Source organism: Anser brachyrhynchus (assembly GCF_964034855.1).
Source record: "Anser brachyrhynchus genome assembly, chromosome: 2".
NCBI classification, from domain to species: domain Eukaryota; kingdom Metazoa; phylum Chordata; class Aves; order Anseriformes; family Anatidae; genus Anser; species Anser brachyrhynchus.
This window is the reverse complement of record NC_137695.1, coordinates 14850279-14865060: the sequence shown is the minus strand read 5'-3', so window position 1 is coordinate 14865060 and position 14782 is coordinate 14850279. Positions and strand designations below refer to the sequence as shown.

At 42.6% G+C, this 14782-nt stretch overlaps 1 protein-coding gene across 14 annotated transcripts in view; it reads left to right on the top strand.

Annotated features, from left to right (window-relative positions):
- The first annotated feature begins 7500 nt into the window (after positions 1 to 7500).
- CREM (cAMP responsive element modulator) overlaps positions 7501 to 14782 on the top strand; it is a 33632-nt gene continuing 26350 nt past the window's right edge. For 2 of the 14 annotated variants that reach the window (XM_080580875.1, XM_080580862.1), the window contains exons 1-3: positions 8252 to 8532; positions 12119 to 12233; positions 12859 to 12982. In XM_080580875.1, the coding sequence (XP_080437001.1) occupies positions 8322 to 8532; positions 12119 to 12233; positions 12859 to 12982 (450 nt within the window). In that variant the 5' untranslated portion in view covers positions 8252 to 8321. The other 12 variants (XM_080580864.1, XM_080580879.1, XM_080580877.1 and 9 more) reach the window with 11 other exon arrangements.

Genomic DNA, 14782 nt, shown 5'->3' with positions numbered 1-14782 from the left:
AATGGCTTAGTTCAACTCCCATATTTGTTCTGTCCTTCCCCAAGACCTGAAAAAAAATCATGAGTCAAATTTTCCTTCATTACTAAAAAAGGGGCACCAACTTATTTTCATGTCATTGTAACCAAACAGTTAAATTCAATGTATGTATGAACAACCCTAATTAATTTCCCTTTCTCGTTTTTTTTTTTGCCACACAATTATTGTTAGTGAAATTCCAGAACACGATTGACAGGTAAAATGGCATATTTAGAACTTGTATTTAAAGATCAATGGGTTGTTTTTTTTTTTTTTTGCAATAACTCTGAATCAAAATAATAGTATTTAAAGGACTTTTAAGAGATAAAATATCTTCATATCGTAGAATTATGATTTGGGTTGGAAGGCACCTTTAAAGATCATTTAGTTCAACCTCCCCTGCACAATGCAAGGTATCAAAATAGTGAAGACTTTTAGAGCTTTCCCTTGTTCCATTACAAGATTTTAATCCTCTTCTGTGAGTGTATTAAATGCAGACATCTCAGGTACTTGTTACTGGCTGGGATTAAATAGCTATAATAATTAAATAACAACACACTGCCTCAGGATGTTCAAGTAATCTGGCATATAAAAGGCTTCAGTGTTCCTAATTATCACATTGCTAATCTAGGCAAGCTCTAGAAAAACAACAACAACAACAACAACAACCAGCTTCTAATTGAAAGAGGTATGAGACCTTTTTTCTGACCTGCTGGAAACGGAGCAGGCCTAGCTGAGTCATTCCTCGCCAATGGGTTTGAACTGATCATTGGGATTTTGCTTTGAGGTTTTTAATTTGAATATAAAACTGGCCCCAAAGGCTTACTGTAGTAAACAAGATACTGTTTGTAGCTTTCGTGCACTGTTGTGTATATAAAATCCCCAAGACAGCATGTGTTGCAAAATGTAATAACAACTGAATACATAGAACAGTTAAAACATTATATACAGCATCTGTTGCATTAGGAGACCAAACAGCCACTTGAGGGCACTGTATACAACTGAAAGAAAGTTGAACAAGTTAGAGAGTAAGTTATTTTACCTCTACTCATCCATGATTAAGCAATACATCTGTTTACGCTACCAGCAGTGAACCAAACAACCTGGTCAGTAAGCCCCTCTCCTTCCCCTTTAATTCAGAAATTGTGTAACTGCCCTCAGATAGCGATTCTTCTATTTTTTATTTTTAGCAGTATGGCTGCTTTTTATAAGTATATACCACATTAAAATCATATTCAAATAATCATTTTAATATTCACAAGGAGATGCTCATGAATGTAGTGATGCAGTGAAAAAGGATTGTTTAACAGATATTGTGAGAGGAAGAAATCGTCTTCTTTCTGTTTGCTAGGCACAATGTAATGGAGAAAATAGTCATTTAAATCTCGAGTGGTTCTACTACAATACTAAAAATATAAAATCCAGCATATTGCTCTTTGACATCTCTGTGTGGGGTATGTATAAGCACATATAGAAAGAAGAAAAACATTGAAGTTCAGTGACTGCACAGTCCTTAGTGATGACGAATTTTAGGCAATAGAACTTAGCTTTGAGACAAATTGAATTTACAGAACGGCTTCCAGGAAAAAGGAAGGGGGGGGGGGGGCAAGTAGTATTGGTCTTCACTGAAATATAATAAATAGAAAATGTCTAGTGCCTATTTCTGAGACATCAATTTTCAAATCAGAATAGAGATCAGTCCACTGACTGAAGTCCACTGATAGTTTCCTCAGCTTTTTTTTTAATGAAATTATTTAATAACGTCTCTCAAGTACTTCAGCAAAACACATTTTTCATACTTAACGGAGACTGAAGCCTCTTGTAATGTGCAAAAGTAGCAGACAAGTAGAATGAGAAAAAAAAACGGTCATAAATAAGTCAGCTGGCAAAATAGCATCATCAAGGAGACAGGTTTGTTGAGCCAGCATTTGATAAAAGAGACAAGATGGAGATTTCCTCTCCAGGAAAAACACATTGCTTTAGCCATTTATGTGTATTACTGGGAGCTTAAGAACTAAATAACTCTTGACATGAAAGAAATATAATGGCTCTGTCACATAAATAACACGGTGAATAGCTTGATAATCTCCTGTTATACTGAATACTACTCCATTTAATTATTTTTCACTTGAATCTCTTCCTGCTCTTTACTTACCCAGACACCTCTATTTTGTGGCTGGTGAGCTCCGTTTATTCAGTTGCTTTTGCTTTCCATTTTTTCTTCTTCCTTTTTAAACTTCATGGTCATTTACAACCATCTAACAGGAAAACAAATAAACAAAAAAAACCCTGCCCCCCCCATCAAAAACAACATACAGGTGCTAGAAAATGTAGTCTACAGCCAGACTGTTAAACGAATGCATTTTTTATATTTTCAGTATATATTTTTGAAGGAGTCTGAGACCTTTATACGTGTTTCTCTTTTACTGCATTACCCAAATGGCTGATGGCATTCACCTTGCATTCACCTCTCAGTGTCTGTAAGAGCGCCTGCCACGTTATTACGTCGGCTTACCTTGCTTTACAGCAGGAATCTTTTGCAAAGTGTGTTTGTACGACAGCAAACAGGTTGTGGTATGCGCATTCCTGTGGTACAGTATATTCTCATTAAGCTATTTGAGCCTTTTAAACCTTTCAGGAAGCATTTCATACAGGTAAACTCCATGTAGTTCTCCACGTAGTCCTATCCATGTAGTTCTCTTATGCAGCCTATTCAGGAAACTTTTAGTGGTACAATTTTGTGTATTTAAATTTTAAATAGAACTCAGCCAGTTGTGTGCAAAGGGACATGAGTTTATATTCATGTTACAAGTACAAAATAATGTGTTACATAAACCTCATACTTTCCACCAAAGAAGTGCAAAGATCTCTTCAAACAGTACTAAATTGTAAATAATCAAGCACACTGTAAAGTACATATTATGTCCATGCTATAAGCAAGGAAATTATTATACAGGGCAATAGAGAAAATTCATTACTCTGCAGAAGAAATAAAAGAAATCACGTAATAGATCTCAACTGCTTTTTTTTTTTTTGCTGCAGCAGAAATGCCATCATTCGTGTGTCTTGAAATTGCTAGTCGATGCATTAAACATGAAATGAGCATGTGACAGATGAGTACACAGCAAGTCAGAGAACCTCAAGCTACTTGCCCAGCTATGAGTACTTACAGGGTTCCCCAGTTTTTGGCTCCTCCTGGCTCCGTTGTGCATGGAGAGACCTAACCTGGGGATGGTAGATAAGAAACAGGCACTGCAATTTTTATTAATTCCCCTTCTCATAAAGCTTTTCTTACAAACACCACACCAAACATCTAGCTGCACATTCAAAAACCATTTTAACTGTTCTGTTACTCGGGCAGTGATGAATAACATTCAGTATAAACCATGGTTTCGCTGCAGGTGTACTCTGCTTTCCTTTGTCAGGTTTTGGCACACCAGTAAGCAGCCCTCCTTTCAAACTACATGACATGTCAGGTAGTAGCGTACCACTTGTGATTCCAGTTTAGTATCCATAAAATTAGATTTTGGATTACAAATCCTAACAAAACGTCAGATTTTAAAAGTACATTGAATTGTTGTATATCAGGCTGTGCATCTGCGCTTAGGGCAGTAAAATATTGTAGCATTATTGCAAGTTATTATCCAAAATCAAATCACCACAAACCCAAGAAATATCAAAGTAATGATACCTTAAAAATGTATTCCTTGAAACCAGTTTATATATACATATATATTAAAAAAAAAAGAACAGGTAAAATAAATCATTAGTTTTATATTTTACCATTATGGTATATTATATTTAATGCTTTTTACAGTATACTTCTTGCCTAATCTGTTCTCTGTTTCAGACAGGTCAGGATTCTGTTGCATCATGCGGGTACTGGTTACTTCTGCCTTTCACAACACTTACAAAATCAGTTGTGAAAACACTGGCTGTGTGTTATGACTGCACTTTTGTATGACCATCCTACAAGTTCTGCACATCAATTCCTTTAGAGACAATGAAAGAATAGAGGTAGAAGTTGTTTAATGACCCACTAAAATGTGAGTGGTCCATGAAGAGATCTGTGGTGCAATTATTTTTTGGTAATTCATGGAATCAGAGAATGGCTTGGGTTGGAAGAGATCTCAAAGACCATCTGGTTCCATCCCCCCTGCCATGGGCAGGGACACCTCCCACCAGACCAGGTTGCCCAAAGCCCCATCCAGCCTGGCCTTGAGCACCTCCAGGGATGGGGCATCCACAGCTTCTATGGGCAACCTGTGCCACTGCCTCACCACCCTCTGAGTGAAGAATTTCCTCCTAACATCTAATCTAAATCTCCCATCTTTTAGTTTAAAACCGATACCCCTTGTCCTATCATTACACTCCCAGTCTTTTCTAGGTTTATATAACCACTGAGGAATTAATTTATGACCTATGACAATAATTACAAACATGCATTCTTTAGGGAGACAAAGGAGACAAAGACGTAGACATCAAACATCAGATTGCATAATCGAAGAAAAATATAGCATGATTAGAAAATGCTAACAGGGAGTTTCATTAAGTGCTACATGAAAATAAATTTATTGGACATCTTTTAGCAAAGCATTCAATGGAAATTATTTCTGGTATAAAAAACTACCTGTAAATTATCATCTTCTTTATACAAATAACTATTTTTGTTATACAAATAACATTTAGGGCATTTCAGACATAATTTGAATAAAGGCTTTTTTTAACCTTTAAGTTTTATTTCATCATTTCTTAATGTTTAGGATGTGTAAGCGTGGAATGGGCTGGAAAGAGATATATGTAACACACCAAATGGCTAGAAGATGAAAAAATTCACAGAACAAACACTTAAACATCAGTCAAGGTGTCAATATTGGGATCATTTTTAAAAGCAAAAATACTAAATACCAGTATTATTTCAACTAGAATGCCATTATTTATTTATTTATTTTCTGTCAGTCTAACCTATATTATCTTCAAATGTCTGGACTCTAATCAAAAAGAAATCTACAAATATAAGCAGCTTATTCATTTTTCTATTTTTACTTATGCTGTGACAATCTATGTACTTTTTACAAGAAAACTAGATGTATCTTATAAGACTATAATTGAAATGCATGAAGTTCTTTTAACTCCATTCTTTAAAAAATCTATTTGAAAGATTGAAGACCCAATATGTAAAATCAGTTTTTTGAAGATTACGCAGTGTTTGTAGTGATGTAATATACCTAGGTGAAGGATTTACGTTCTTAGCAAAGGGCATCGTGTTTCTTTTGCGTTTCTTTTGGTGTCAGTGCCAACTGAAGTCACTTGACTCCCTGCTCATATATTAACCCCTCAGTCAAGATCGTACTTCTCTGTGTGATGGTGCAGAGGGCCAGGTTGATCCAGGTTAAAAGCAACTGTTTTTTTCTTGGTGTACTGTTTCCAACTCAGATTACTTCCCAGATAGGCTTCTGGGTTCCCCAAGTGGTGCGAATGAGATGCCAGAAGATACTGGAGGCTGCTTAAGCTGGCACTGACTCACATTTTTAACTCCTTAGAGAGGTCCTGACTTTGCGCACTAAATCCAAAAACAAATAAAAACAAACAAAAGCAATTAAAAAGTAACTGCTATTGAATTGCTAGTATTTCCTTGAAGTTGTAGGACACGATCGGACATTTCAGGTTGGAGAGGAAAGATGACCCAGGTGGTCATTGTGATGGCAGTGAAGTGCCTGGATTTCAAATTTTTGTTCAGAATCACCTCGTGTAAATTATGACAATCATAAAGAGTCCCGCCCTGTGTGGTCTTCTTATGTATTGCTTTTGGCCTTAGCCTTCCAAATTAAATTGGTTCATGTCAGGGACTGATCCCACTTAGAACAATTTTAGGATGATTTTAGTTGCAGCGATGCACTTTCGTAGCAAAGACTGTTCTTGCCTCAGCTAACAAATACACTACCCCAGCCTCGCCACAGTAAGAATGCAATGTTTCCTGTTTTTTACCTTCCTCTTCTAGCCCACTGACCCTGTGGCCAGACTAAACCCAGGCAGAACTTTACCGGCCTCAGTAAGCCATGTCAAGTATTCAAGAGCTGCAGCTGGTTAATCATCTCTACATCCCTAAAGACTAAATCCCTTTGGCAGTTCACTCATTCCTCTGACCAGATGTTTCTCAGACTGGAAGTTAAATTTTCAGTTTCTCATGTAGATAATATCACAGAATCATTTAGCTCGGAAAACACTTCTGAGGTCATCAAGCCCAACCTTTAACCGAGCACAGAGTTTAATATACCTCGCTAAACTAGATAAAAAAGGTACAAATAGTAACAAGTTGCTAGGTAAGCATTTAAAAGCTGCTAATGACCTACTTGAAAACTAACAGAAAATAACTGCTTTTCCAAATTCACACCACCAGAGTTCCGTGGAAATTTGTGGTTTGTTTATAAACAGCTCACTCCATTGGTTTCCATTCTTTAACACATTTTCTCAACTTTTCTGTTTGTAATCAGATTTCCACCTTTAAAAATACATCTGAGGTGTTACTAGCATCACAGCAGCTGATTTTGACTTCTTGAATACACTAGATGGGGGCAGAATTACTTCCAAAGGCACCAGCACAGTTATTCTCAGTATTTTTATGCCTGCCTGCTCATTTGATTATGTTATTATTCCACAAAATATTTTCTAGTTCAACAGGGGGTTCTAGTAAAGCACGTATTTGACGGATGGGCATCAGAAGTCTGTTCCTAATGGGTTGTTAATCACGGGAAGAGCAACGCCTGTTTAAAACCCCGAAGAGACACACAGCGGTGTGTGCAGCGAGCCAAAGGAGGGAAACAGAACCGAAACAGGAAGGGGGCTGTTCGGCATTTCGGCAAAGGAAATGCAGAATGCAAACTGACAACTTTCATCAGCACCGGGGACGTTAAAAATGTATTATTTGCTCTGGATTGTGATCTGGGTAGGTGTGTTGAGTAACTTCTTTGAGACGCGTTAACAACGTTAAGTGGTCAAAGGCAAAGCCCGTGTAGATAAATGCAATTCCCTTCTCACGGAGTCAGAGATAAGGGTTATTATTTCTGAAAACGCAGGAAATCGATACTTCGGCTCTCCCCGCTCTGTGAACAAGACAAACGTGACGCGCCCTCCCGCTCCCCGACCACCGCCAGCCAAGGGAACACAACGCTGGGCTTTCCTTCTCACCGGGCGCACCGCCGCACGGTTTCTCACAGAAACATAACCCACAGGCAGGGGCAACACCTAACGGTGTAAGACAAACTGGGCCATGTAACTCGGGCGTGCAGCAGCGCGCCCCTCCGGGCCCTGCCGGGTCCCCCCGCGCCCCCCGCCCCAGCCCCGCTCCCCGGGCCGGGCCCGCCCGGGCGTTACAACCAAGCCCTCCCCCACCCCCAACACGCCCCGCCCCCCGCCGCCTCGTCCCGCCCCTCAGCCAATGAGCAGCGCCGCCCGCGGCCCCGCGGCGCCGGTTGGCCCCGCCGCCTGCCGTTGGGGAGCCCCTCGGCCACTCGGCGGCGCCGCCCGCGGCCAGGCCCCGCCCCCTTCGGCGGCCGGCGGCGCTGGGAGTCGCCGCGGACGCCATTTCCTCAGCGCCCCCGCGGCGGCGCGGCTGCATCAGCGCTGACGTGAGGCCGACGCGCGGCTCCGCCCGGCCCAATCCCCCTCCACCCCCACCCCCCTGTGACGGGGGCAGCGCGCACAGGGCGCCGGGTGAGTGCGGGAGGGGGCGGGGACACGGGTGCGCGCAGCCCGGCACCCCCCACGCGCCCTCCCTCCCCCCTCCCCCAGGCGGCGGGGCCGCGCGCGGGGCAGCGGCGGCGCGCGGCGGGCAGGGGAAGGGCAGAGGGGCGCTGCGCCGCCGGGAGCGCGCGCCAGGGGGCGGGGGCGGCGCGTCCTCGTCGGGAGCGCGCTCGGAGGGCCGCGCCCGCCCGCCGTGGGGGAGCTCGGGGCCGGGCGGGGCGGGGGGGGGGGGGATGAGGGGATGGGGGGGGGGGGCAGCGGCTCTGTCCCGGCGCCCCCTGAGGAGAAGGGGCGGCGGGGGGGGCCCGGCGGCGGCTGGGGATGGGCGGGGAGGGCTGTGCCCGCTTCCAGCGGGGTTCGCAGCGGTTAAACGGGCCCCGGTGCTGGCACGGCCCTCAGGGGTGTTCAGGGCTCCCCGGGCTGTAAGGACCGGTACCGGCTGCTGGGGTCGTTGTGGGTGCGGTGATCCTGAGGTACCAGGCGGGGGGGGGGGCTAGCTGGCGTCCTGGTGAGGACGAGGAGGGTGGGGAAGGAAAAGGAGAAAAACCTGTGGAAGTTAGGCGATGGGAGAGCAGCGTTGTGCCGCCACGGAACGCCGGCAGAACGCGGCTTGCCCCGGCTGGACGCTGCGGGCGCCGTGGTGCGCTCCTCACAGCGGCACGGCGAGGCAGAGGGCAGCGCCCCCCTCTGAAAACCGTCTTCTCCCCCAAAACCGGCGCTCCGAGCGCTTCCACGCTCGCTGCCGGGCCGCCAGCAAGTGCAAACCAGGCCTGTGTAAGTTCACACGCTTGCTTTCTAGTAACTTCCCCGAGAATAAAAGCCTTCAAAGAGGTGCGTGGAGCAGGGGTTGAAGCGTATTGCTAAGCCTCTCCCTTCGTCATAAGCCGCCTCTGTAAACAGCCACCGATGTACCAAGTATTGTGGAAATAAAGAAGCTACCTTTAAAACGTCTCTGGGTATTTAATGAGAAAGTCACGCATGCAAGTTTATACTGGTTTGCGCATGCAGTTGAATTTCACGGTCAAATGTTAAATATTCACATTAATATTCACTGATATGCTTCTAAAACAAATAGCACTATTGATGGTAAAATAATTTTTTTGTGATCTTTATCACAGAAAACTATATCATTAAAGATGCTATCCTTGTCCTTTATGGACAAAATATACTAAAAAATGCCACCTATAGGTACTAAAGGCATTACCTACAGATGTAAGTGACTTCCAGTTGTCTGCCTTTCCCTCGAGCTCATGCTGTCAGTTTTGTCCCGTTGGCGATGCTGCTGTTACCAGCTGAAGAAGCTTTTGGTGTGTTTTATGTGCATCTTCATCTTCTTAATCGGTGTTTACCAGCTACTGAGCTACTGTACCTAAGTGTCAGTAACTATAGTAAATACATATATTAGTAGGTATTAAGATGTTATTAACTAGATAACAGTTAAGCTTCCTGCCAGATCTTGAAGATCTGCTTGTAGGGAGAAAGGGCTATCTTTGCTTAGGTTAGGGAAAGCCATTCCCCCCCCCCCCCTTTTTTTTTAGTGGGAGGGGTATGTCTTGTTTATTGAATTAAAAATCCAGACTAATATTTAAAATTAGTGTCCAGTCATCATAAACAACCAAGGTAGAATATGTAGGAAATGATTGTATTAATGGTGAATATAGGACTAAAGCTTGTATATTGTTAATCATACAGTGAAGAAAAACATATCATTTTAGATGGAGGTTAGGACTGTATCCTTTAAAACTAATTGATTAATTTTCCTGTAAAACAGGAGGAAGGTTACAATATTATACAGAGGGTAGACTTTAATTAATTTAAGCTGTAGTGTGATGCGTACTAATACTGATACACCTATATAAAGGATTTTAAGTGGTTGACAACAGTAGTTTTTTTCTTTGAAACTTAAAAGGAAAAAAGTCTTTTAGAATTTTATTCTAGTGTGGAGTGATTGAGTATGAGACATGAAAGAAATTATTTGGTAGGTTCTGCATTACTAACTTTCTTACAACTGAGGTTTTAGAAAAACATTGTTTTGATCTACTCCATTTTATTCTGCATATTTATTGAAGTACTTCAGTATTCATGGTTAAGTGATATATGAGATAGTACAGGAAATAAACAGCCTGTAAGGCTCAGGCTATATAAATCGGAGAGTTTATGAAAATGCACTAAAGACAGCGATACCTGGACCAGATTGTGGAATTCAGAAGTTTCGTAGCATGCACAGTCTTGAGCTGCGCATGAGCCCACGTAAGGTGATGTGGCTGTACCACGGCACCGTGGGCGCCAGTGGCTGCGAGTGACCTTTGCCTGTGAGTTTAGTTATTCCTATGGTTATGTTTACGGAAGGTTCTTAATCTTGTAACATGTATGAATTATGATATTAATAGGCTACAATATAGCTTCAGTTAGCCTTCTCATAGAAGTTTCATGTCAACCTAAATCTTTTAAAAGTACTTACGTATTTGTTGTGGTTGTTTTGGTTTTGTAGGATGTAGTTAGACCTTTGTAATTGGGATGGGGGATTTCTGCAGCATTGTTACTCAAGACCCAGTTTTCCAACATACAGCCATATTTTCAAAAATAAGTGGGTTTTAGCTTACCTAGAAGTAGTGTTTTGCTATGGTCTAGGGTAAACTTGAATTTAATGGCTGTCAAAAAACCAAAAAAACTAAAGAAAAGCAGCATAAAAAATTTCAGCATAAAAATCTTCAGTTTTTGTTCTTCTTTGCTAAAGATTTAAAATAAGCCATCGTCTATGTTGACTCAGAATATACACATTCATAGGTGGAAAATATATTTCAATTCTTGAGTTTTTCATGTATGCCATGTCTTAATTATGTTTGCTATTTCACTGACGTATATAATGCTTGCTGTTGTTCTTCTAATTTAATGTAGATAATCTAAAAAACAGTTCTTTCCCTGTACTGTACTTTATAAAATACTAGGAATAACTTTTTATTGGAATTTCTGCTGTGCTGATGCTGTTTTCATAGCTATTAGCTAACAGTTACTGGACTGCAGCAGCTGGAAAAGCTGTGGGAAAGAGATGCTGATAATAAAAGTAGTAAAACAAAACATTTTTGATAGTGTTCTGCAATCAGGAAAGGATTAAGCTACAATTTGGAACATAAAACCCGTTTGTTCATGAAATGAAGTCTGGCTCTTGCCAGGTAAAATTTCTGTGAAATGTTTTCAGTGGGATGAAAATACTTGTGTGTTGGTTTTCTGGTTTGTTTTTTTGTTCATGTTTTCAGCAGTAGGTTATGTGTGACAGATGGCTTTGGGTAACAAAATACTTCAAGGCCTGTACAAAGTGAATTAAATCTGACTGTATTCATATAGGAAGAGGTTGCAGTGACTGTGGTGCCCGTACATAGTCATCATTTAACCTGCCCTGGTGGGTGAGCTGTTCTGAAGCTTACGGAGGCATTCGTAGGTGAACCAGATACAGATTCAAACGTGAAAGCTCTGTGGCTATTCCCAGTTTACTAAGGAACAAACACATTTTCTACTTTTTTATTGTCATATTGAATACATGTGTACAAATGAAATGCATTAATAAGATAAACATTTTGAAAAATTATGGTGGAAAACTTGGTGAAAACATTCTCCCCAGAGTTGTCCAGTTTGGTGTATTAAAGTAGCCCTTCAATTAGCTCGTACCTAGCGAAAGAGTTGATGAGTTATAACTACGAGAAGGCAGGAATGTTGAAAGAAATTATGAATTTGATCTGAATCGGCGCTGACACAGAGTGTAAAGCTTCTGTTCGCAGAAATACCCCGACAAGTGTAAGCGCTTAATTTATGAGGTCCTGCCAGCAAGGCAGGCTGTTAAATCCGGTCAGTAGGACCCCATTAGAGGAACGCAGGTTTGAAATCTGCTGCTCTATGTCATTTCAATGGGTTCATCTCTGACCTGTATGGTTTCAGGTTACCACAGAGGTAGAGCAGTGTTTTCATGCCTTTATTCTGTGTTGCCCCAGAAGGAGCTGAGTTGGACGCAGCGCCGTTAACTTGCCGCATGTGGGACTCTCCCAGCCAGCTGGGACAGCTGGAGGTGGCGCTCAGCCTGGCTTGCCGTGCCCTAGTTCCAGGGCCTGAACCCAGCTGATCTGAGCCTGCAGAAGCTCTGTTTTCTGCCTCTTACAGCCCCTAGCGGTGTCACTTCCTCCTGTGGTCTTAATTCCTTCCCCAACACCGCGCGCAGTTGGGAGCGCGTCTGCGGGGCACGCTGGGCTCTGTAGGTTCCGTACCCCCCGTCTGCCCAACCTATATCCCCATCTTTGTTCTGTTGTGACTTGCACGGTTGCCATGGCAATGCTTGTGACTTGTCACTTGTTCCGTGTTACACCTTCAGTGCAGAGAATGGTAGGGGAGAGAGAGAAAGGGAGCCGAAGAGAACCTTGTTTTAACACACACACATCTTCCGTTATGACTAAGAGTGCCAAGAGATATGGAAAAGCAACCGTAAGGTAACTGCATTTCTATACAGCAGATATATTTAGAAGCTTTCTCTATCGAGTTTAAACTTGTAGTTTAAGTTGAAGGTCAGGGAGTTGTTTATTCTTCTCTGAAACTTGCCCTAATTTTAAAACCTGCAGGGTGAGAAGAATGGCTGAGGGTCTTGAGCCCCGAGCAGTTTACAGTACTACAAATCCCAGACCGGGGTTGTTCTCAGCGGAGCCTTTAGAGGGCTGTGCCAGCACGTGGCCGCTGGGAGACACGAGGGACCCTCTGCAGGCAGTGCTGGTGGGCTGTGCAGGAGCACAGTGCTTGTAGACCCTTGGTCAGCTCTGCTCAAGACCCCAGGGCTCCGCTCATCCCTTCCCTGAGAACCATTTCCAGAACTGCCCCTCCTTGCAGCTTTCCAAAGCACACGTTTTATAGCTCTTGGCTATGTGAATGAAGATTTAATATGAGTGAGTGGGAAGAAAGGACTTCAATTAATCTGATAAGTTTGAGAAAGATCTATGTGTTTACTGTTAGTTGTTAGTTTACTGCTCCAAATATAAAATAATCTTGTAGTGCTCTTTTCTCCCTAGATGCCCGATAAACCTTAATACAACAAAATTTATATATGTGTGTACTTACTTTTAGACAGATGACCATGGAAATGGTTGAATCGCAACAGGATGAAAATACAGTGGATTCTCTGCCAGACAGAGACGCTGTTCACGATCGGAGTCAGCCAGGCGAAAGTCATATTTCCTCAGTACCTCAGGTAAGCTGAAATGTGGAAAGACGAGAAGAATCAATAAAGTGACATTCAGAAATGTTACGATTCTTTTATTGTTGATGATGAAATTACTAACTTGTATGGTGTTGTCATGTGCTGTTAAGTCTTGTTGTTAAATAGGAAAAAACACCAAGCTTATACTGAAAACCATACCTGCTGTATTTAACGATAGGCCAGTATAACATCAGGTCTGTTAAAAGGTGACACTTTAAGGAGACTAGGCTTTTCAGAATGATCATTAGGGATCCTTTACACTTTTCTCAGATGATTATATGTATTTGTTATGCAGATGAGGATAGAGTCCTAAAGAATTGAGGTGGCTGCAAGATCAAACAGTGGAAATGTGTGTCTTGAAGATGTGTTGCATAACAAAAGTGAAAATGAATAAAAATAGTCATTGCTCTTTCCTACTTCCATTTTTTTATAGCATGTGTTTAGTCTTGCAAGTACAATTGTGCTTGTTCTGTTTCATCTCTGTGCATGTGGTGACAGTATCTGGGTTTCTAAAATGTACATGTTCTACATAGTAATCATACCTGGATACTTCTTTGGCAGTTAATGGATAAAGATGACATAATAACAATTCTCAAACATGAAAATAAGCACTGAAAGGTTCAGCACTTGAGAGAATGTTCTTGCCAGTGCTAAGATTTATAGCTTCAGGATGTGTAGACCCCTTTGAAGGATCTTCAAAACAGCTTTGTGAAATAAAGGAACTGAGTTAAAAAAAAAAAAAACAAACATTAGAGAAATTCTTCCACATCAAAAGTTAGAGGTTAGTAAGATTTCTGTCTGAACTATAAGGGAGGGATGCTCCATTATTTCACGCCATGTATGTGGCGTGTTAGATACTTGATTTACATTATAGGTTTATTTTCAAGAGTGAATGCAACTGGGTTTTTCTGGGTCTTCAGACACCAAGTAGAACTCGTTTGTTTTTTCTAACCTGTGGCATTGGGTTGTGGTTTTGTTATCTACATCCCTGGAAATCCTGTGTTGTTTTTTTTTTTGTTTTGTTTTGTTTTTTCCCTTGAAGAATGGAGTATGAAACCAAGATATTTTTTTTTTCTGCTGATTTCACCCCTTCATTTCATCTTTCTTTGATAGTTCAAATTCGGTGTTTTAACGTAACAGATTTTACTTGTAAGCCATTAGCTCATACAATAGTCTCTGCTGGTATCTCTTGGTACTTGAGTACTGCGTGGTGGTAACTGATGAGGTTCAGCCATGCTGGGCAGGGGCCTTAGGTCTTTCAGTTAAAACCAATAACTCTTGAAGTACTGATGAGGAGAAGAGTCTGGAGTTTACATCTCTGAGTTCCTTAGGCCTTCTGACCAAAAGGAGGAGCCGGGGCAGAGCTCAGAGCTGCTCGGTGCCCTCAGCTGGAGCCCATGTCCCTGTGTGGGCCCTCCAGAACAGCGGGTTCAGCAGCGTGGTGCCGCTGAGGAAAATGGCGGAGCCGGGAGGCCTCCAGCGGGCGGCCCCTGGAGCCCCTGGTGGTGGCCACTGACCAGCGGGGGCCCCGCCACCTCAGGCCAGGCCACCGTGCTCCTCCTGCCGCCCCTGCGGCCTGTGGGACACACACTGCTGGCCTTGGGCAGCCGGGAGGCCGTGCCCACCCCCTTGGCGCCCTGAGGCTCAGTTGCCGCCGTGTTTCGTGTTTCGGTGGGTCGGCCTGACCCGGGAGGAGAGCTTATTGCCGAGAAGGGGGAACGGCCTGGTTTTGCAGGGAGCTTTGTTTGGCCTAGGATGAGGAGGACTCTCGTAGTTTACGTTCCCGCCTGG